Source organism: Sarcophilus harrisii, chromosome 4, assembly GCF_902635505.1.
Source record: "Sarcophilus harrisii chromosome 4, mSarHar1.11, whole genome shotgun sequence".
Classification (NCBI taxonomy): domain Eukaryota; kingdom Metazoa; phylum Chordata; class Mammalia; order Dasyuromorphia; family Dasyuridae; genus Sarcophilus; species Sarcophilus harrisii.
The window spans coordinates 229,269,293-229,293,748 of NC_045429.1; the positions used below are offsets into that span (position 1 = coordinate 229,269,293).

At 30.8% G+C, this 24,456-nt stretch overlaps 1 protein-coding gene across 4 annotated transcripts in view; it reads left to right on the plus strand.

Annotated features, from left to right (window-relative positions):
- Positions 1 to 24,456, plus strand: part of PHIP (pleckstrin homology domain interacting protein) — a 171,570-nt gene that overhangs the window by 19,813 nt on the left and 127,301 nt on the right. For 3 of the 4 annotated variants that reach the window (XM_031964603.1, XM_031964604.1, XM_031964602.1), the window contains exon 7: positions 17,224 to 17,384. In XM_031964603.1, the coding sequence (XP_031820463.1) occupies positions 17,224 to 17,384 (161 nt within the window). Of the gene's footprint in view, positions 1 to 2,041; positions 2,188 to 17,223; positions 17,385 to 24,456 lie in introns of all 4 variants that reach the window. The other variant, XM_031964605.1, reaches the window with a different exon arrangement.

Below are 24,456 nucleotides of genomic sequence, written 5' to 3' on the forward strand. Positions count from 1 at the left end.
TTAACTTGATTGTAAGTTTACTGTCAGAAGATTATTCAGGGATGTAAGATTCATCTGTAGATTGTATGTAGTATGTACGTTGGGGCACTTATTAAAGCAAAGATACACATTAATAGAAATCAAAAGAACATAAAAGCAAAAAATATAAAATAAATACATCTATATGCATTCACATGCATACATGTGTGTACATATGGATACCTATATATGCATGCTTACATATGCTTTGTTGTTAACAGCTCTAGCTTTACCTATTTGAACAAACTACTGGTAAAAGGAAAATGAATTATTTGAGAGGAAAGAATAAGTTAATAGGCACAGATTACAACAGTTGTGAATAGAATTTTAATTTTATCTCTCTGTCACACATAAAGTGTCCTCTATGTGTGTGTGTGTGTGTGTGTGTATGTTTATGTTTGTTTATATATACACACACACGTGCACAGATATATATATCCATATTGCCTGGTTTATACAGCTAATATGAAAACCAGAAATAATAATGATTTGGAATATAAACTTGTTTACTGATTTAGAATGTAAATTTGTTTATAAAATATTATAGAAAAGGATAAGGCAAGATTATGAGCAATATTGCTTTTTTAGATAATAAAAAATAATATGGACAAAAACTAAAGATATGATGGCATTCAACCTATCTAAATATGTCATTCTAAGAGACAGATGACTGAACAACTGAAAATATCTAAAATTTTTAATAAGGACAATGGAACCCCCCACAGTTAAGCTTTTTTTATAGTCTCAGATCAGCTTAACGAGAAAGTGAAAAATATGTTGAAGAAAATAAAGAATAGGGAAAGAAGCTGGATTGGACCAAATATATGCAGAAGAGGGCCCATTCTGGAGATGATCCTTTTCGTGGTGGTGTAGTTGTGATTCATAAGGTGTTTGAAGGAAAGGAAAATATCAAAATTATTGAAGAAAAAGGTCAAAATAACCTCAATAGCTACCAATTCATGTACCTACTTTCCTGCATATATAAAATGTGTATGAAAATGTACATGTATATTAATGCCATGACTGGATGAGTATGGGTACAAATAGGCTTTTACAAACAATATTCCAAAATAGACCACATCTTTCTCACCATTTAGTTGATTGCAGAGTGAGATTTCATTTTCTCTATATTTTACATATTTGACTGTAAAAAGAGGATTAACAGTAGAGTAAAATGCCACTTTGATAGGCTTTGTAATTTCTCTAACAGAGAGCTTCTATAGCATAAACACTTCAGTATGACTTTTGAGACATTTTATGCATTGTAAAATGATGCAAGATTCCTTTAAAGTTGTATAGCAGATAGCCTTGTTTGGCTTTCTAATGATTTCTAATAAATGAGATATAAAACTATATATGAATGAAATTCACTGCAGCCATTGAGGAGCCTCCTAAATAAGATCTGTAATTACTTATGAGTTGGTCTAAATATCCATTTAGAAAAAAATCAAGAGACTGAAACCTACCTCTTGTGTTGCAGACAGCAAATGGATAATAAATTGAGGCTAGAATTGAACCGGAGGAGAGCAGAGTGGATAGTTTTGGGGAAATTGTCATGTTCTTTAAATGACCTCAAATGTCTCTCTGAAACTATCCCATCTTTTTAATATTCTGGGTAAGTGGAGGATGTGGGAAATCTAGTGTTATGAACAAAGAATTTTGAAGTCAATGCAAAAGTTAGCTTGAAAGAGGTGTGAAAAATATTAGTCATGTGGCGAGGATATGAGGGATTACTGATAGGAAGCCTGTTTAATTGGATTGTTATGATGTTAGTGTAAAAAGTCACTCATAGAATGATGTGAACAAGTCTCCCATGATAGTTAAGCAAGCTAGGCTATGATCTACATTGTTTTATGGAATATAAATCAATATGGAATATATCAATGAGATCACATCATTGAGATAAGTCCATTTGATTGAATGTCTTAGGAACTTATTGTTGGAATGACTATCCATGGAAAAACTGTCTTATGTATGTAGACATTTTCCTAATGTGACTAACTCACTCTTTAATTTTTTGAAGGTGATGCCTACTGAACATAGGTTCTTGGAGGTTCTACAAACCTGGGAAGGTTTCAAGTATCAATATGATAAACTTGGATCTGCCAAAGGTCTAGCCTCGTTTAATTTAGTGAAACTTTTCAGAAGATTTGGCCATAGCAACTCAAGGTGATCATTTACTAAGGGATTGTGGAAAGAGTACCCACACTAATTTTTATCATAGATTATATCTTATAACTCTAATCACCTATATGTTTTAATGAATTTTGAGAGATACTATCCACTGTTTGTTTTTTGCCTGGCACATTATGTCTTCCTCTTTTTTATCTGGTTATTTCTTCATTATCCCACACCAATTTCTATTCTCCTTTTATATATGTATTTACATATGTGTAGATATATATATGTCATCTGCTTCGACAACTAACTAATGTTGCCTTTTCTCTTTCTTTCCTAATTTCTTAGTAACTTGATCTGTTAACCTACTCTTACTTATCAATAAATGACAAAAGTGGAAAATGCACTGGATTTCTTATTCAGAAGACCTGAATTATGGCCACTGGTACCCAAGCACATTTCTTCATGTTGGCTTCCTTTCTATCTCCCTAAAATCATTCCTGTTATCCGCCTCCTCTCTTCCCCCTCTTCTCCCCCCTTACCCTGCCCAGTATTTCTCCTACTAATAACTCTTTTGTTACCTATCTCTCAGTAACATATTTCCTATTCTTTTCCTTCTATAATACTGCTTTTTGGGGGGTGGAAAGTGGGAGTATATTTTTAATACTTAATCTTTTTTCTTGCTTTCTTCTAATTTCCTTTTACCAAAGGGAAATAATTGAATCATCTTCTGAAATCTTTTTTTTTTTTGGTCCCTGCTATATTGAAACTAGGGAAGCTAGGTGGCATAGTTGACAAGAGTACAGGCCTAGAGTTTATAAAGGCCTGAGTTCAAATCTAGATTTATATATTTACTAACTTTGTAACTCTGGCCAAGTCACTTCACCTATTTTCTTCAGTTTCCTCATCTTTAAGATGATGTGGAGAAGGAAAAGGCAAACTCCTCCAGTATCTTTGCCAAGAAAACCCCAAATGAGGTCACAAAGAATTGAACATGACTGAAAAAAGACTAAACAATAAACTGATCTCTCCTGGATCCCTAATGATTGCTTAATTGTCTATTCAAATAGTCCCTTTTCATTCCTTTTTTTCTGTAACATTTGATGAATGTTGATCATTTCTTCCTTTTTAATACTGTGTTGCTTTAATTTTCATGACACTATCCTCCTTTTTTTTAAGCTTTGAAATAATATTTATTAAGTGCCAAGCACTATGCTAAGTAGTTTTTACAAGGGTTTTTTTTTTTTCTTTTCACTTGAGACTCACAATAGTCCTTCAAGGTAGATGCTTATTGTCACCAATTTTTTTTCAATTTTCAAAACATATGCATGGATAATTTTTCAACATTAACCCTTGAAAAAATCTTGTGTTCTAATTTCTTCCCTCTCTTCCCCCTATCCCCTCCCCTAAATGGGAAGTAATCCAATATGTGTTAAACCTGGTAAAATTGTATGTTAAATCCAATGTATGTATACATATTTATACAATTATCTTGGTGCACAAGAAAAATCAAATTAAAAAAAGGGAAAAAATGAGAGAAAATAAAATGCAAACAATAAAAACAGTGAAAATGACACTGTTCTTCTGATTTTCTTCCTATATATGTTTCTCAATCTCCATTGTTAGCTTCTTACTCTCTTTTCTTCCCCCTACGTCTGCATGTGTGTGAAAATACTATTCTTGACCCTTTATTTCTGTCTACACTCTAATCTCCTACTGTTCACTCATTGTCATGTCTTTAATTATCCCTGTTATAGAGATAGTTCTCTGTATAGAACTCATTGATTTGTCCTGGTGGCCAGCCAGCTAGCTGCTGTACCCAACTGAATACTTATATCATTCATTGTATAATGCAGTGAATTTAGAGACCTTTCAAAATTGGTTCCTCCCAACTTCCCTCGTACTGTCATTTTCCCACTTAACTGGGCCTAAGATTCTAGCATAATTTTTATTCCTCTATCTCCCTCATGTACTCATATCCAATCAAGTGCATAATACAGTCATCCCAAGGTAACTTTCATATACTTATACTTTCCGTTCATTACTGTCTAGTTCAGACCCTTATCACTTCTTTACACAGATGCCAAATAATATTCCAAATTTTAAAAAATAATGTGAAATTATGTTTCTGTATTAAAGTCTTGAAAAGATTATTTTCCCTATTAGAATAGTGTCTGGCGGTCAAATCTCAGAAGCAATTAAACTTTTATCAGCATCATTTCTTTGGCATCCTCATTTTTTTTTAAGACTGAATGCTGATTATTTGTGGTCATTGTTGTTGAGGCAATTGGGGTTAAATGACTTGCCCAGGATCACGCAGTTAAGAAGTGTTAAATATCTGAAACCAGATTGGACTCTAGAATATCTGGAAACCAGATTTCCTCCTGACTTCAGGGCTGGTGTTCTATCCACTGTGCCACCTACCTGCCTTTGAATGCCGATTTTATATAAATTTCATAGTGAAACAAAAATGAATTATTTTGTTTTGGCCTTTGGGTTTTTATTATTGTTTCTGCTTTGGACTTCTTCTAGGATATTTTAAAGTTTTTATTTGGAATTAGAGATTTGAATAGTTCTTGATATTACAAGCACAGATATCAGTGGTATAGTTTTTTTATTTTAATGATAAATTGTTTTTTATTGTTTTTTTTTTGTGTTTTATTGATAAATTGTTTTTACATCATCTGCATTTCCCAGTGTTTATATACCGTGTCTTCTTCCAGAGAACCATCTCTTTTAACAAAGAATAAAACAACCCATTCAGTGAAATTAACATATTTCAAAAGTGAAATCTGTTGTGTTTTATATCCTTAGTACCCCAAACTTTGCAAAGAAAAGAGGGAAAAAGAAGGCCCTTTTTTAAGGAGAACAGTATTCTTTGTTAGAATAGGAGACAGCAAGGGAAAACAATAGTTTCCAACATTAGCCAGATTATTATTTTTTAATGTTGGAGATTTAGGTGCCTTAAAAAATTCTCTTCAGTGTCCATTTTTACTATAGTTTCTGTCGAAGTTATCAAAACTTGATACTCCCGCTTTTACATTAAACTTTGAAAAGAAATTTCTCTGTACTAGTGAAATCACATATAGTTTCTGGAATTTAGAGGAATTAAATGATTTGCAGTGAATTATAGTCTGCTCTTTAAAATTTATACTTTTCAGCTAAGAAACTATTAATATCTGCTTAAGAAAACTCCTAATAACTAAAGCAAATAAGCATTCCTTGATGTATAGAGTTGTATTTGCCTACAAGTGAGTTTTTCTGTGTCAAGCTCTATTTATCCTCAGGTTTTTTATTGTTAAGTTTAAAAAATGACCTGAATATATTTTGGTATATGGTGAGTTTTTGTAATAAGATGTTTTACATATGTGTCTGTCTGTCTGTCTCTGTCTCTGTCTTTCTCTCTCTTTCTTTTTATCTAGAAAATGAATTACCAATAGGATATTCTCCTTTTAAGATTGTAATACCGCAAAAAAAAAAAAAAAAAAAAAAAAAAAAGTTGTCATTTTACATTATTTGAATCCTGAAGTTTGCAGTAAAAATACATAGATCTTTTTTATTTGAACTATTGCCTACCCAGGTCTCTTATCTTGTACTTGTAACTGCTACAAAATCTCTAATTAAGTTGAAATTGTTTTGCTCTGTTCCTAGTAGTTTAAATTATATTGAGACTTCATTCTGTGAGTATTTATCATTGTAGATACTTTTCAAATACAGATTCCTTTTTCCTAGAAAATTTGGTTTGGCCTTAATCACATATTTTTGAGTATTAAACTCTCTCCCTGCTAGATGTCTCTAATGGAGTATATTGATGAAGCATTTCATTCTAGGAATGAATCAAATGAGTGTGGTCAGAATGATAGAGAAATTTTATTCATCTAATAGTACCCATCCTATAAAAATTTGTTTCACACATATATGTGGGGGTTTTTGAATTTTTTTTTATTACAGCTTTTTATTTTCAAAACATATGCATGTATAATTTTTCAACATTGACCCTTGCAAAACCTTGTGTTCCAAATTTTTCCTTTCTCCCCCCACTCTCCCCTAGGTGGCAAGTAATCCAAATATCATATATTTATTAAATTATTTTTTTAGTCTAATATAAGCCTTTCAAATGGATTTGGACACATTTCTCTTTGTAATCAGAAATGTCATTTGAAAAGAGATGGGGTCATTAGATTATAATACAAAATTTAAAACGCCATAAAAAATCTTTAGGAAGAACAAATTCAAAGCAAATTAGAAGACTTAAAACATAGTGATGGGGTCATTAGATTATAATACAAAATTTAAAACGCCATAAAAAATCTTAAGGAAGAACAAATTCAAAGCAAATTAGAAGACTTAAAACATAGTGTTGTTTCTTTATGGATTATAGAGAGTGGCATTAGTATAATTTCTATACTACAATACTGAAAAACTAAAGTTTTTAAAAATAATTCTTCCAATATGTTTTAAATAAAAATGTTTGTAGAATGAGGTACATCTTTAATATTTTAAGAGAGTGTACTTTAATTGGATACTTTCACTTTCTCAGATAGTTTTTCATGAAAATAGAGATTTGTTTATTATGCACCTATGTAATAAATAATACAAGTAGATTCCTATTAATGCAAATAAGGAATCTCATGAAGTTGTTGTAGTATTTGAATTTACACTACATATTTCCTTTGGGCTAGAATCAGTTAACATATTATATATAATATTCCAACAGTGCAAATTCAAACACATGTAACCACTTCTCAGGCAGGATTCATTGTTTGCAGTGATGAGGACCTACCTGTAATTATGTCATGTGTTATACAACAGATGGTAATTTTTTTTTTTTTTTACCAGTTTAGTTGGCATTTCTTCTTAGAAGAAAGAAAGCTTCCTCAAAGTACTATTTGTTTGATTTATTATGTATTTGAAACAGTGCCTAGTAGTACATAATAGGAATAGGTGGTTAATAAATGCTTATTATCATAAATCTGAGTACTAAAAGAAATTGTATAAATTGGAAAATAGTGGCTGATAGTGGAATAACTTGGTTTATAATCTCCATAGGCTAAGATTTGGTATCAAAAGAAGTGAAGATTAGATGGTGGATTCTGAAGTTTAGATGTGCTTATATAGATAGCACACATCCTGATACATACTGAAGATTAGAGTAATGAGATCTTTACCCAGGTTGTATCTAGGGTCATTAAGTTGTGAATAACTACTCTCCTAGTACCTGAGCTGTTCTGTTTTTTGTGATAATAAGAACTATTAACACTGAATTATCTAAATTAGATTCTTTAATTATGAACACATGATATTTTTAATGCATTATAATTTCAATATGCCATTCTTGGTTTTTATACTTGGCTTGATAAAACACTCTGGATTAAGTCAAACTTTTAACATGACTGTTAACATGATGAATTACAAAATGTTTGTTTTGCTTTTATGACAATATTAGCATCTATAGAAAATACTACTTTGTACTGTCTTTATAATTAGCTATTATTAAGGAAATAAATCTTAAATTTGTCAACATCTATTCATGCTGAGATTTTTGAATGTGAGTTAAGTTATTCTAAATTTTTAAGAGAAATTACAAGTCTTACTTTTAGACTTGTTTAGCTGATTTTTCTTACAGACCCTCTCCTAATTTGCAGGTTTGGTTTTTAATTTTAAACATTTGATGTATTTAGTATATTGAAAAATCTTAACTATTAAGCTGCTTCTTTTATAGTAAGTACATGTGCCATCTACTCGGAGTAAGCTAAGACTAAGAGGATATATTATTTTAAAAATTAATCTGAATTTGGTTTGAGATAATCACATACACACATAATTTCTTAAAAATTATAATTACATAAGTTCAAAGCTAATAGGTGCTTTTGACTAGATTGCTGTTGATAGATTCCTAGCCATTAGTCTGTTGTCTATTCTTTGGATATCTTTGATTTTCTGCTCTCTTGGTCAGGCTTCTACAACTCTTCTTCCCTTCCTCTCCCTATCCCTAATATTTTCTAGTTGCCCGTAGAGGAGAATCCTCCATAAAAAATTTACCTTGTAGAATGAAACTTTTATTAACTTAAAATAAATTATGATAGAGAAATTGTTAGCAAAATAATCGCTATTGGTAGTAGTTCAATACCTTGTTAAGAGACATTGTTAAGACAATAAATACAGTTTCTTTGCATTAATAATTTGAATACCATATTGACTGTGCCTAAAAGTTTTTTAAACTTTTTTCCTCTGGTATAAAAATTTAGGAAAGAGATATTTTATTCAGTTCTTCATTTTAATCAGTGTAGGACATCTCTGCCTTTTTGATCTCAGGACTCTTTTTAGCTTCTTAAGCAATTACTGAGAACTTCAAAGAGCTTTTGTTTACATGGGTTTTTTTTCTATCCATATTTATTTATCATATTGAAAATAAAAACTGATCAATTAAAAAACTAATTCATTTAAAAACAATATAATAAACTCATTACATGTTAAATTAAAGGACATTTTTAGTGAAAATAACTGGTTTAAAAAATTTTTTAGGTTAGATGAGTGAGTGGCATGACAATTGGATATATGCCTCTGTATTCACTGTTGTGTTGTTTTGTTTGATATGTTTGAAGAAAATCTGGCCTCACAGAGATAAATAATTAGAAAAGAAGAGGAATATTTTAAAAGCCTTTTCAGATAATTGTGGGTGTTTTTTTTCTTTTATATTAAACCAGAATTTGATAAGAGGTAGTCACTTAAACATTAGCTGTAGTGTTGTTTGAAAATATATCACAAAACTTATGTATTTTGTTATTTTAAAATCCATTGGTCTGTTTTATACACCAAATGGATCTTTTGCCTGTGCATGATTTTGTAACGTTGGTTTACCTAACTAATGTTTCCTAACTCAATGAAGATCTTCCAAAAATATGGACATATTTCATTATATGGTAACAAAAAATTACACTAGTATCATTACAAAAATCTTTTGTGTTTACAGTTGTTACATAGTTCTTGGTAGAACACAGAAGTTTTCCAAAATTCATTCTCAGCTGAAAGCTCTGTTAAGTCCTTGAAATGTGATTTTCATTGGTGATTTTCCTTGAAGTGACAAGTTCATTTCATTCACTTTTCAAGAAAAAGTGTTCTACATACTCAAGTCTGGATAACCATAGTTTGGCTATTATTTGTTCTTTTAAATAAAAATGATGTTCTGTGAAAAAAAAAAAAAAAAAAAAACATTGTTCAGCTTGTACCTCAAGTTTTTGTATATGTACTATTCTTTGAGAAAAAGTAGTTTGTACTTTTAACACAAGTGCTTTATGCACATTTCTCATTTCATCAGACTATGGAAAAGTCAAGGAAGGGCTTAGATTTAATAAAATTAATAATTGTTGCTTCATTAAAGATACTCTTAAATGATACTAAATTTTTAAAAACGAGTACATGTCACTGAAGAGCAAAATGACTACTTGTACAATTTAGTACCATTGTCTTGATCTGTAACTAAGGTGTTAGCATCTTTGTACCATCAGTGCAGTGTTAATAGTCATTCCTAGATAAACCATAAGGTTAAAAAAAGTCATTCAACATTTTATTCATTTCGGTACCACTTGTATTTGCTGCCAAGTAATCACAATAAAGAGCTTTGATTAATTGGTGCTGGTAGTACACAAATAGAGCAGAATGACAAATTTAAGTGACTTCTGTAGATTTGTACATTTGTGAGACATGTGTGATTCTACAAATGAGATAATAGCTCAGTCTTTTTGTTTGCAGCTTTATTTTTAATTCACAGGTCTGTAGCCGCCGTAACATTCTACTGGACACACTGAAGAATTATCACTAACACTTAAAATAGTTTTGACCTTAGAAACTTCCAGGGTTCCATGTCCTAGTGTAAAAAAGCATGTTCTTTTTCCTTTTGCATTTCTATTTAATCATGTTCTTGATGGCAACTACAATTTAACTAATGTTTATTTCTTTACACACATTGCTAAGAGAAATAACATTTATATAGCAAAAGTATTTTAAATTTTATCCTCACTAAGAACCCTGAGGATAGGTGGTGATGTCATTATTTTCATTTTACAAATGGGAAAACAGACGTTAAATTATTTGTCCAGGGTCATATAGTTAGTGCCTGAGGCCAGATTTGAACTTAGATTTTTCTGATTCCGTATCTAGAACTCTGAGTACATGCCTCCTGTGGTTATGAAACTATCTTTCCTTTCCACTGAAAAATATTTATTTTAAAAGCCATATATCCAATCATATCACTATCACTTTCTAATCTGTATAATTATAATTTCTATGATAGATCTTAATTAATGGAGAAAATTTGACACTTGGTTCCTTCAACAGTGGGAAATATTATGTTCAAGAATTAAGAAAGAATATTGTCTGCTTTTAGTAGATTACCTAATGATCCTTCTAATTCAATAATTGGCAGTTTTAGACTATAAAACCTCATCAGTCTGCCATTAAGAATTTAGGTGAGGAACAGCTAGGTGGCACAGTGGATTGAGTACCAGCCCTGAAGCTAGGAGGACCTAAATTTAAATCTGACCTCAGGTACTTAACATTTTCTAGCTGTGTAACCCTGGGCAAGTCACTTAACCCCAGTTGCCTTAGCAAAAAAAAAAAAAAAAAGATGAAAATGTGTTAGGATACCAAAATAGAACTCTGTTTCTTGAACATGATCCTTTAAAATTGGTCATTTTAAAGTCTCTATCCTCTTAAGATTCTTATATTTTCCCTCATTTTTTTAGATGGACCAATAGGGAAATTACTAGAAGGAAAAGAAAAAAGATTACTTAGGAAATACTATTCCCATTATTTAGCTTCACTCTCCATTTTTTGTTGGTTTGCTTTTTTATTTAAATTTCTGGGAGCCCACATATAGTTTTATATGAATAAGCAGTGAGGAATGAGCAGGTATATTGTTTGTTCCAGTATTAAAAAAATTTATAAAAGACCAATTGGATTTTTTTGTGAAAGATGTCATTTGGAAGTCAGTAACATAAATTTCATTAAAACTCCCCACCCCCAAAAAGTGAGCATGATCTGCTTATTTTCATTGTAAAGGTAAGGACTGATGAGTATGGAAAATTGCATTTAATTTCATACAAGGTCAGTGTCTTAGTTGTTTTGTTGAAGTATATTTACCCTGGTTATAGGGGGAGGCTTACTCAGGAGGACAAAGGGGAAATGTGAAATGTTTATTCAGAAGTAGTAATACAACAAAAAGCACAAATTTTTTTAAAAAATTAAGTGCTTTAAGATCATCAAAAGAACATTTTAAATTAGTTGAAAAGCAACTATTAATTACATTGTGGTTTTGAACCAAGTCTTCTACATTTGTTCTTATCAGAGTTTTTGCAAAAGAGCATTATTTGTTTAAACAAAGCAGTTTGAAAATATTTTTAGAGTAAAGTTTTGGGAGAGAATCTGTTAAAACTTGTTCTTAGTTAAAAGTTGAATTGCATCTCAGAAAACCCTGTAATTTATTTAGTTTAAAGTGAGAAACCTTATTTATGGGGGTTGGGGTAAAGCAAAAAAAAAAAAAAAAACCTTATGGATCCTAAAGGTAAGATTGACTAAGTTAGGTCAATTTGAATATTATTTCAGACTCTCTGTTATTGAAGCCCTATATAGCCCTAAAACAGAAGTTTACATTATACAACTAGGCAGTTTAATTTCTTGTCCTTCATTGAGAACACTTATTATAAGAATTGTAATTGAATAGATAAAGTAACAGAAGCAATATTTTTGGGTGGAGGGGGGAGACATTAAAGTAGGTCATTCATATGATTTTGTAGTGGAAAAAGTTAATTCCATGCCTTGGTATTGACAAAGTGGGAAAGAGGAGAGACCAAGTGGTTTTTAATGGTTGAAAAGATAACTAGTATCTAGTTGCACTAAGGAAGAAGATAAAGGGAATAGGTAGTCAGATACCGAACTTGAAGAGAAGAATCCCTGCAGAAAAATTTCATTTACTTAAGAATTCATGAGACAGAAATTGTAAAGCATTTAATCTTTTTTTTTTTTATCTGCAAAAATGAGCCTTAGAAATGGATCTCTAAAGTCTTTGAAAAATGTTAAAAAAAAAAAAAATCAATTGAAACATTTATTAGGCACTTAACTATACACTAAGTATGGTGCTAGATAAAACAATCCTGGCCCTAAATGAGCTTAGTTAGAATAAAAAAATACAAAATATATTTACTAATAGAAATCACTAATACCTGGAGGGAACAGAATGGGCTTCTTTGAGGAGGTAAAGATTCTTCATGTCTGTTAGCAGAAAGAAAATATATTTTCATCCTCTTTCCTTTGTAATTAAAATTAAAATTATTTCACATTGTTATAGTATCTATTTTTCCTTTTTCTACATAAATATTCATAAAGCATTTAGTAGAGTGCCTGGCACATAGTAAGTGCTATATTAGTTCATAAAAGTCTTCCCATTTTTCTCTGAATTCCTCACATTGTATATTCCTTTCCATTGGAAACTATAATTGGTTCAAATACCTCCCATATTATGGAACCTCACTGCTTCTATTTTTTTTTTGACTTTTTTTTTTTTAGGTGCATGTGTGTAATATTTGTATATAGAGCTATGTTGTGTGTGTGTGTGTGTATGTATGGAATAATGAAATAACTGGGCTACTAAAGGGTCTGAGTAGTTAAGTTACCTTTCTTGAATAATCCACAAATCACTTGAATATGTTTCTGCTAACCATATGTTTCTTGTGGCTGGTTATATCTTTATTTTTTTAAATAAGAATAATAATGTTATAGCCAGCATGATCTAGTGGATTGACATTAAAAGGCCTTCATCATAGAACCTTAAGTTAAAACTGGATTGGATCATTAGAGATCATCTAGTCCAGATGCTTCATTTTCAGATGAGAAAACTGAAACCCATAGAGTTGAATGAATTTACCTAAGGTTACTTAATTTCAATCCTGTTGGGAATCTGGAAGAACTAGGCTCAAGAGCTACCGCTGATAATAGTAGCTGTTTTCTCTCTTTGCTTCTATTTAAATTTCAAAAACTACAGTGTACAGATGTATTCTGTATTTTTTTTTTCCATGAATATCCAATGAATTTAGAAATCTGAAGCACAAAAAAAAAAAAAAAATCTTACCCTCTATTCAAAGTAAAAAAAATTAAGTATATATACCCTCAAAAAATGCAAGCCCATTTTATGTAGGGAATTTTAACCTTTTTTCATGTCATGCCTGGTAAAATTCTGTGAATGTTTGTTCCTATTCATAATTGAAGGAAGTGCTTGCTACGTTGTAGTTTTTGGTATAATTGTTTTTGGTTTTTGCATTCAAATTCATGAATTCTCTGAATTTTATCCATATCTCCCCTACATTCCCAACTTACAGTTTCCTGATTTTAGTGGAGGAAATATAATTTAATTGCTTAAATTAGTGAGCTTGACTTTATTTTTGTATAACATTATTTATTGACCTGCATTGTTTGATGGGATTAAGAGCTGCATTTGAATTTCTATATAAAGAATCAAATTGGTAATAATAGATCTGTTTGAAAAAAAAAAGTTATTTTAAAATTATATTACTCATTACTCATACTCGTATGATAAATGTAGATTAGTTTTGTCTTTTGTTTTTTAAAAAGAAATTTCATAGTAAGAGTGTATTTGATAGGTTCATTTTGATTTAGAATGTCTTTGCAAACATTTTTGTAAATAGGAATGGTTTCTATTTTGGCTAGAAACCCCAAGGATCTTGCTCTCCTAGATTTGATTATTATTATTATTTTTTTTTTTTGATTAGAAAAGAGGCCCTCTTTGCCTCATTCAAACTGAAATCTATCAAAGACGTTAGCTTAAAAAGGTCAAAGTCTCCCACTGTATCTGGAGTCATCTTCAGTTCTGATTTATATCTTGCTACTGGACCCAGATGGCTCTGGAGGAGAAAGTGAGCCTTGTGACTTTGCACATCACTCCCACACATAAATACAATTCACTTGTATGTCATGGCTTCAAAAATGAAGAACAAATAACAACAAATATACCCCAACATACCAGTGCTTTTTTTCACATAGCTAGTTATTCTTTAAAAAAGATATCCACTAGAGGCTTTGACCCTGTTTTTTTTTTTGTTTGTTTGTTTGTTTTACTGTTGTGACCAATCACAAAGCAATCTGGTTCTTTTTGTAGTGATAATGCAAAAATATTAAATGAGTTTTGACATAGAACCATTTGTGTATTAAAAGAATTATAGATTAGCTGAGACTAGAATTATATATGATGATATATATAATGATGGGTAATTCTTAATGGAGAAAAAGAACATAAAAAAACCTTAAAAATTGTGAGAGGTAAAAAATTAGTAATAGGGGCAGCTAAGAGGCACAATGGGTAGAGCATCAGCCCTGAAGTCAGGAAAACCCAAGTTCAAATGTGACTTCAGAGACTTAACACTTCCTAGCTATGTCACCCTGAGCAAGATCCTAATTGCCTCTGGGAAAAAAAAAAGTAATAGAAGGGGTAATTTTTTTTTTTTTTCAATTTTGATTTGGGCTTTTGTTTATTTTTCAACTTTATGCCCTCTCTTCTAGGCCAATCCAGGTGACATGTTATTAAGATTTTTCATGTTACCTCTCCTATCAAGATCTTAAACAGCTGTCTATAGACTATGTTAACTGTACAATTTTTCCCCTCCCTATTCCTGTCGTGAATCTTCTTTTCCAGTCACATTGTATCCTTTATTATCTATCTCCTTACTTTTATTCTACTCTGTCCCTAAATATCTCCATTTAACTTTCTTCATTTATTTAGATTGTGTTAACTTTGCCTTAACAAAATTATGGCATTTTCAGTCTTGTCCACTAGTTTAGTAGCCTATTCATTTTTATCTTGAATTCTGTATTCTGTGGATCTCTGCCAAATTTGATTGATTGCAATCTCTGTTTATAAAAGTACCCATATTTGTATCTCAATTATAATATAATTGAAATACTGAAGAAATATTCTGTATTTGTGTCCTGTAGGTAATTTCTTTTTCAATAAGATTGTAAGCTTCTTGAGGGTAGGGATTATAGCGTAAACTTGTACTAAATTGCTTAAAGCAAACAGCCACACCAGTTGATTCACTAATTTCTATGTATCATTAAGTAAATAGTTATTAACATATAGTTTTTAAAGACACTGGAAGCCCATCTGCAGGGTTTTTTGGGGGGAAGGGAAGGGACTCAGACTAAATTGCATCTAAACATTGCCAAAGCTGAATTTTCTGATAAGACCCCTTGTTTGAAGAAGCCAGTTTTGCCACTGTTATTGTATTAAGACTTTGAGACCTGAAAAAACAAAATTTGGGGGATAAAGAGATCCTAAGATATTTGAAAGATTATGGAAGGTAGAAGAAAGTATGTGTTTATCTCAGAAGTCAGAGATAATATCAGTAAATCGAAGTCACAGGGAAATGGTTTTGGCTGAACAGGAAATAACTTTAATAACTGGATCTGGTTAGCAATGAAATGAAATAGTATGTGAGATATGTTTCTGATAGAAAGATTATAAACAAAATCTAGATAGATGTCTTTTAAGGGTAGTGAGATAGTTGTTGTATGGTATGCAAAATTGTAGGCTTTCTTCTAAAAGAACCTTGAAGTTTTATGAGTCTTGAATATAAATATTATACTTTAAATGTCCTACACTAAAATCATACTCTGATGATTCTTTGTGGTGCCACATGACCTTAGGTTTAGAAGGTTATATCAGTGGAGTACAAAAGGCAGGTTCTGCCATGTTGAAAGGCTTCAAGTTTGATCCCAAGGGTAGTCATTTTCTGAGAAGCAGTCTTAATTAACTGTATGTAGATGGGCATAATATCAATAGGCTAGGCTCATGGTGATGAAATTATTTTTAGCCATGGCATCCCACAAAACGGGGAACATTTTTTAAATGGTCCATAGTCCTGTGTAGGCTGCTTGTACTTCTGCATTGCTGGTTGCAGACATTTCTGGAAGTGGGGCAGAAGATGCTCAGAATTAACATTGTTGTTAAACCATTAATCAATTCCATTTGAGTGTTGCTATTCTGAATGTGAAATCTTTGTTCAGTGACCATTGAGTGAACATATTGTTGAAGCTGAATCGTTGTCAATCTTGGCATTCTAGATAGAAACTTTGAGAAGGAAGTTATAATTAAAGGAGGGTGACACGCAGATTGTCCTTAGAATGGCAAAAAAAAAAAAAAAAAAAAAAAAGTTGGGAAAATGGGGTTTTATGTGTGCTGCAAAGCTATATTATTTCACGGGCCACTTGTCTATCACATAATGCAGTATACTAATGAAAAATATTTGCAACAAGACTATAGCTGCCATGGAAATAACTAGCTAAAACAGCAGCGTCAGTAACTGATGATAAAGGATAATTTCTGTAGAAAACTTGATTATATTTAAGTGAAATGTATGTACACTTTTATACTTGATAAATTCATTGTTTTGAAATTAAATTCCTTGACATTTTTCTTGGAGCTTATTTCTATGGAGATTTTATGAATATAATTGTTCATATAAAATTTAAAGCCTATGAGCTGCTGTTTAATGAAATGTGAAAATTAGAATCATTTTACCATTTTAATAATAAAAGTAATTTTAAAGCCATTCAGATCACTTTGAGATAATATCTAAATTATCATTCCTCCTTTGGTCTGGACTTGGGTTCTAAATTGTTATATAGCTCTAAGTAGGTGACTAACTAGGTAATCTCTAAGGATCCCTTATAGTTTCTAACAATCTGCATTTAGAGACGAAGGATTTTAATCTTTTGAGCAGCTGTATAACATTGGGAAAGTCACATTTTTAATATGTAGAATAAGTAGGATTAATGATGACTGCTATACCCATTTAAATCATGAAGATTAAATGATTTAATATATAAATATCTTTTTAAATTTTTGTATTGGTTAGAATGACTTAGGTTCTATATAAATGTTAATATTTACTATATAAATATCTGTACCAAGGAATAATGAATACAAAACTTCCTTTTAACTAAGTGTAATCAAAATATAGTCTTAAAACTGAATCCTGATGTTACTTAGAAATCTTTTCCCCCCCTCTTTCTTGTTAGCGGATACTTTGTTTTCAAGGAGACTGAATGGGAAGTACAGACTTGAGCGACTTGTACCTACTGCAGTATATCAGCACATGAAAATGCACAAAAGAATTCTTGGACATTTATCTTCTGTATACTGTGTAACTTTTGATCGAACCGGAAGGAGAATATTTACTGTAAGTGCTTATTTTATTTATCATTTTAAAAAATTCAAATAATAGGCCACAGTTCACATCTTAAGAGTTTTTAATATAACTAAGATATAACTTTAAATTTTTTATAGCTATATTGATAAATACATGGCATTTGTAATCCTAAAGCTTTTCACATAGTTTTTATTTATTCTTTTAAGCTAAAAAAAGGACATGAAACATTTGGGTTTTTGTTGTAAATTGATGTGCCATTGTTTAAGGTTTGGTATGAAGAATATCTGTCCTCATTCAAGAGTGTTGGAAATATTTGATAGATGTATTTATACTGTCATGCAGTTATTATATGTATAACACATATAATTTTGATTAAACTTTGGTAAGATGGAGATATTAAACCTATGATTTAGTGACTATAAGAGTTCTCTGGATGAAGAAACTTTGTTTGCCACTGAGAACGGACTTGGCATCATACTTCTCCATAATTTAAGCTTAAAGTTCTGAGAGGTTAAGTAACTTGCTCACAGTTCTTAAGTTAATGGATGTCAGAATCTTTGCTTGAACCAAGTCTTCCTGGCTCTGAGGCTATCTGGCTATCCATTACACTAGACTCTCTCTCTTTAACTCTAGTAGTTATCCAAAAATCATTTTAATTGGTTTGTAGTTTGAGATTTTACAACAGAATTTTAATTTTAATTTATAAGTGTATCAAGGATTCATTTTTCATTACGTAACTTAGTAGAAAATTGTTTGGTTTTAAACCTTAAAAGGAACGTCATATGGATATTTCTTCTCTGTAAAGTTAAGGAAAGAATATTTAATGTATTAAAGTGTTGGCCTTTGTTCTTAACTTTTTAAAAAATTCTTGCTATTTTGCATAAAGACTCCCAAAGTATATAAAAACTGGCATTTGAATGCTTTCTCCTTGGGTTTGTTTCTGATTTAAAAAAAAAAAAAAACCCTCTGGAAGTAAAGAAAAGGAAGGTTTATTTAGCAGTATTATATAAGAGAGTTCATTGTTGTGAATAATTTATACTTTCAGAGTGTTTTTTTAAGTTCATCAGGGTGAAAGAGAATAGAGCAGCAAATTATTAAATATTACTTTATTGCCTTAAAGTATTGGCTTAATTCTTAGTTTTTTGATTTATTGAACCAGGAATTTTAGGGTTAGTGAATTTTAAAATGAAAATTCCCCTTTCCACTTTTGCAGCTGGCAGCTAGCAATGGGATATTTTATCTGTAAATTATATTAAATCTCCAGTTATGTAAATTTGATTGTAAATTGAAACCTTTTTCTACCTTTCTTATATATCTATTCATCTGTAAAAACGGCTAAATGGGCAGGATGTAGAGAATTTAACCTTATTCCCACTTTAAAAAAATTCAGGCACTAATCCAAATAAAACTGACAGCAATCACTTAAGATTAGGGATCTACTTGTTCTTTTCTTAATTTTCATTACTTCCCTGTGAAATAAAAATAAGTGAAATTTACTAAATATTTTAAGCAGTGTGCCAAATTTCAAAGTGGAACTCAATCTCAGCCTGTTCTCTATGGTGCTTTAATATATAATTCAGGGCAATAATTTATTTGTTTTAAGTTATCGAACAGTGCCTTGCTCATAGGAGGGATATACTAAGTGGGCTTAATTGAAGATACTGCGTGACTCAGATCCAGCAAAGATAACCAAAAATTTAAAATGGCATGTACTAATGCATATTATTTGCATCTGAAATACTCTCAAAATAGTCATAAATTGAAAGGAAGAGAATTTCATGATTATGCTATTATGTATTATGTTAATATTGGTTAACAGTGTGTGTGTGTGTGTGTGTGTGTGTGTGTACACAAATATATATATATATATATATATATATATATATATATATATATATATTTAAAATTCACTTTGATTTGTTGCTTAGTCATATCTGATCCTTGGTAGACCCTTTTTGGGGTTTTCTTGTCAAAGATACCCTCACAAACCCCTTTGGGGGTTTTCTTGGCAAAGGTATTGTCACTTTAACATGACAAAGATAACTGTTAAAATTTTTTTAAAAATTGATAACCCATCAGAGTGGCCATTACTTACTGTGTTTTCCCCAAAATAGATTTAGTACTTTATGGGAAATTGTCAAATCTTTTAAAATGTAATTTTAGAATTCAATTTTATTTCTAATAATTCTGTTTTTTCTAATTCAATTTATAAGTATTATATGTAAGAACTCTATACTTATACATAGTTTATATATTTATATACACATACACACTCATTGTATGTATACTTTAATATTTTAATATGTATGTATATTGCATATACTTTGTAATCAGTTCTATCTTTAAGAAAAGTTATATCTAATTTGGAAGTTTTGTAGAAAAGATAGTAAAAATAATTATTCTTTAAGTTAATGTCCCATAGACAGACAAAAAAAGCCAATAATCCTCTAATACTCTACCTTTTGGGAATTTGGGGGTATTAGAGTGGTGAACAACTGAGTTCTTCTGTAATAGTTGCTTTTGGAGATGCAGTAACAAACGTGCAGTGGCCAACAAAACAAATTTCCATATTGGCCCTTTAAAAAATGTCTTGTCTTATGCTTTCGGGCAGGTGAGTGGCATTTCTGGTCCTTAGTTCTCTGGAATTATGTAGTTGGGTAGATCAAAATTTTTAGGTTTTTCACAGTTGTTAATTTTTACAACATATTATTGTATAAATTGTTCTTCTAGTTCCTATTTCAATCTATATCATTTTATGCATCTCTTCCCAAATTTCTTTGAAACAATCCCCTTGACAGTTATGTTATGTTAGTATTCTATGCTTATTCATTCATATGCTTAAAAAGGCAAATGAATTGTTTGACCTTTCCCCAATTAATGTATTTCCTTTAGTTTCTCATTATTTGTCAACACAAAAAGAGCTGCTATGAATAATTTCATGTTTTGAGTCTTTTTTCTTTTTGGGTCATAGGTTTAGTTGTTTTCTTCTTTATTAAGGAGGCAAAAGAATGATAGTAAGAAAAACCCATATATTAGTAGCCTAAAAATATCATTTGATCCTTTGGTGTTACTTTCTACTTTTCTCCACTAAATTCAAATATTAATATAACTTTTTATTGGTTATTGTCAGGTAAACATTTAAAAATAAGTACATTTATAAAAATTTTATTAACATTCATTTTTCATTGTTATGGAATTAAAATAGAAATTTAATGGCTTTCATGAAATGCTAGTTCTAGTCAAAAGTCCTTTCTTTTATTTATGAAGAGCTACTTTTGATTGCCTGGAATCAAAATTGCCTGAATTGTTATTGGAGGGTTGTGTCTGAATGTGTCAGCTGGAAATTCCCACAAGCTATGGAGTAGCTGGAATGGAGATTAAGTACATAAGGTTTCAAGATTATAAATCTCCATATTTCTTCATTTGTGAGTTTGAGATAGTGGCATATTATGCCTTTTTTTTTCTTTATATAGGATTGCTAATTTTATAGCCATAAATGAGGGGTTCTAGGCATCTATTATTAAATCAATTTTAAAAACTTTATGAAAGTTATGTATACTTGAGTACTGCTTATTTGTGTTATTTTAATAAATATTAGTCAATTATATTCTATAAGCTTAGCTTAGCTAGATACAGATTCAAACTGTTAGTGAAGTAAGTTACAAATGTAAAGAAATTTTTATCAAATTACCCATTTTTGCTCTATAATTTTAAAAAAAGTCATTCCTGCTATAAGCATTACCTGACAGCCTGATATTATTTTTATCCAAGATATAGATTATATCATTTAGATATTATTAGTAAATCTTGCTTGTATATGTTTTGAAACTTTGTTCCAAAATCACCGCTTATATAAAATTTGAATATTGTTTCTATTGCTCTAACTCATCCCATAACACTGTTTGACTAATTTATAATAGGTGATTGGTCATATATGCCTATATAACTTGTTGCTAGAAAAGAAATTTTTTGTAGTTATCATTCCATAATAGGTTAAGTTTTAGTTCTGTAGCTATGTGAAAACTGCTGACAAACTGGTCAAGTTCAAAGAAGACATGACTATTAGTGAACTGACAAGATGCTGGGGATGGATTGGTGTTTGTTATCTTACTGTAGGATGTTTGCCCAGTGGAATGTATGAGAACAGATGGAAATACCTACCAGGTTAGAATTTCTCTCTTCCCTTCCCCTACCCCAATTTCTTAGTTAGTTCTTTAATTTCTTCATGTTTTAGTTCTTTAATTTGCTCATGGCATTTAATAATAATTAGAATGTGAAAGTAGTTGATTAATGATTTCATTTTGAAATGATGAGCTTTTTTTTTTTTTTTTTTAACTTTTGAGAGCCACAAAAGTAGTGACTTGATTCTTTTCCTAAAAGAAATATAGATTGGTTCATTTATTCTTTTTTTTTTTTAAATGAAGACTGGAGAAGCTAACACCCTTATTTAGTAAATTAAACAATTTGTTTTTTAAAAAAGAGAAATAACACAATAATAGTATAAACAAGTAGTAGTAATTTTTAAAAATGTATTTATGTGTTATGTCACTTAAAAGGAGAAAGAGGAAAGAAAGACTTGAAAAGACAAATAAAAAGGAAAAGTCAGAAATACAGAAACAAATACAGAGAAAAAATTAGTAGGTAGGTAGGAAAGATGAAGTTAACAGCTAATTTTATAGAGTACTTTGTTTTTAAAGCCCTTTATATACATTCTTAAATTTTATATATTATCATGACTGAGACTTGAGACCTATTGCCAAATTGCCTTTACATCTTTTAATTATAAAATTAAATTATTGTTTGATGAGTTGAATTGATCTTCACATAAATGGAGAGAGGTGATAGTGATAGTGTTTTATTTAATTTCAGAAAGGAGTTTGATAAGTAGGTGAATGTCCAAAGGAGGAAAATCTGGATGGTAAGAACCTCAAGTTTATCATACCATATGAGGATGAACATAAGGAATGAGGCTGTTTAGCCTAGAGAAGAGAAAGGAGACATTCTTTTTCAAGTGTTCGAAAGCTGTAATATGGAAAAAGATTTAGGGATTTGTTTTGTTTTTGCTTTTGAGGACACAATTATGAACCAATAGCAATTTCCAATTTCCAGTTCCCTATTTACTGATGTAAAGGAGGGGAGGATTAAAAACTAGAGTTGTCTAAAAATGAAATGGGCTACTTGAATAATAGTAATGAGTTTCTCTCCTCATTGAATGCAGTGAGGCAATGGCTAAATGACCACATTTTGGATATGTTGTGGAAGGGATATGTGGATTGGACTAGATAACCTTTGAGACCCATGTTAATAGTGAGAGGGAAACCAAGATATTAACAACCCTCAAGATCATACCAGAAAAAGACTGAATAAAGTAATAAGGGAAGCTCAGCCTAGAGTAGTTCAAGATTACCCTCTAGGAGAGAGGAGAGGTAGGCATAATAAATAGTCTTCAAATATTTGAATGGCTGTCAAATGGAAGAGGGATTAGATTTGTTTTGCTTGACCTTAGAGGAGAAACTTGTAGTAATCAGTGAAATAGGCTAAAAGAGAGGTTAAAAAAAAATTCTGTTTTGGTTGTAGAGGGAATTCCTTTTTTTAATATGTATGTTGGAATAAATGGGCCTATGAGGTTACTTTCAATTTTAGGATTCCATAGTTTCTATACTGGGATATTTAGGGAAGTAGCCAGTATCAATTTGGGTTCATTAGCTGTCATTTTTGAGAATTTTCAGAGGATGGATTTATGAGGCTTGTTCTAATTAAATGCCTTTTTTCTGTTACTTATATGCTTTCCTTTCTGTCCTACTTCATCTTGGATCCTGCTGTTCCTTGAACTTAAGAGTGTGCTCTATTTATTAACCCTCAGTTACTAACTCTCTCTCTATACTGGTCCATACCTTATTTCACATAGATTAAGTAACATCTTTACCATAAACAACCTTTTCTTATCCCCTAGTCTCAGTAATGATACTTAGCCTCTTTGAATATCATAGATATTTACCATTAACTTAATTTTTTAACACAAGATTTCTCCAATTTCCACTTTTCACTCTTGGAACCAAATCAAATACCTCCAATCCTTATGGAAAGATTCTACTTTTAATTTTATGGTTTCATTCACCATTTTTGTGATTTCTTAAGTCAAAGCTCCCTTTCTTGGCTTTTTATCTATATGTGTCTTCTCTCTGTACTAGCATACAATAGGCTATTTTTGGGGAGGAGCTTAATTTGTATTTGCATTTTCAGCACTTAGCATAGTATCTATACTGTAGGTGTTACATTTATTCAATGAAATCAAAGTCATGGGTGATCAGAGGACAATGGAGAAACATTAAATATAGGTTAGCTGCAGTTTATTTCCAATGACCTTTGCAGAGAGAGAGAGATATCAGGGAGAAAATGTGTAATTGGAAAAGGAGGTGGCTGTTCATCTGGTTGGAGCAAGAGATAAAAAAAGATATTCTACAAGTATCCATGGGATAGAAAATGATAATGATAATAGCTATTAATTATGCTTTTAAGTTTTTCAAAGCTCTATCTTTACAAGTTTCTCCTTTTATCTTCACAATAGTTCTTTTATCCCCATTTTTCAGATAATAAACTCAGGCAACTTAAATGATTTGTTCAGAGTCACACGGTTAGTAAATAGCCTTGTCTAACATTTTGAGTAGATCCTCTTTGGAAGAGAACATGGACAAGAGTAGCATATGCTTAGAATGTATAAATGGGTTGTAATTTGTATTGAGTGATAATACCCCCTTCAGAGATACCACAAAATCAATGAAGTATTAAGTAATTTGCATGTTTAATAAGCTACCAAAACTCTATAAAAACAGGGGGACTGTGACTTACTTAGTATACTGTTTAAATTAAACAATATTAATCCTTATTTGAAACTGTTGGTTAAGCAATTACTATTCAGAAGGATCATGCAAAGTGCTGGGAATGAGAAGACAAAAACAAGAAAAACAAATCCTACTCTTAAGGAATTTATATGCTATGTTCTACTAGCAAATATAACATGACAACAGATAAATAAAAAGCAACTTGATGTCACTATCATATCATATATCCAGAAGTAGGAGAAACCTCAGATGTTAACTAG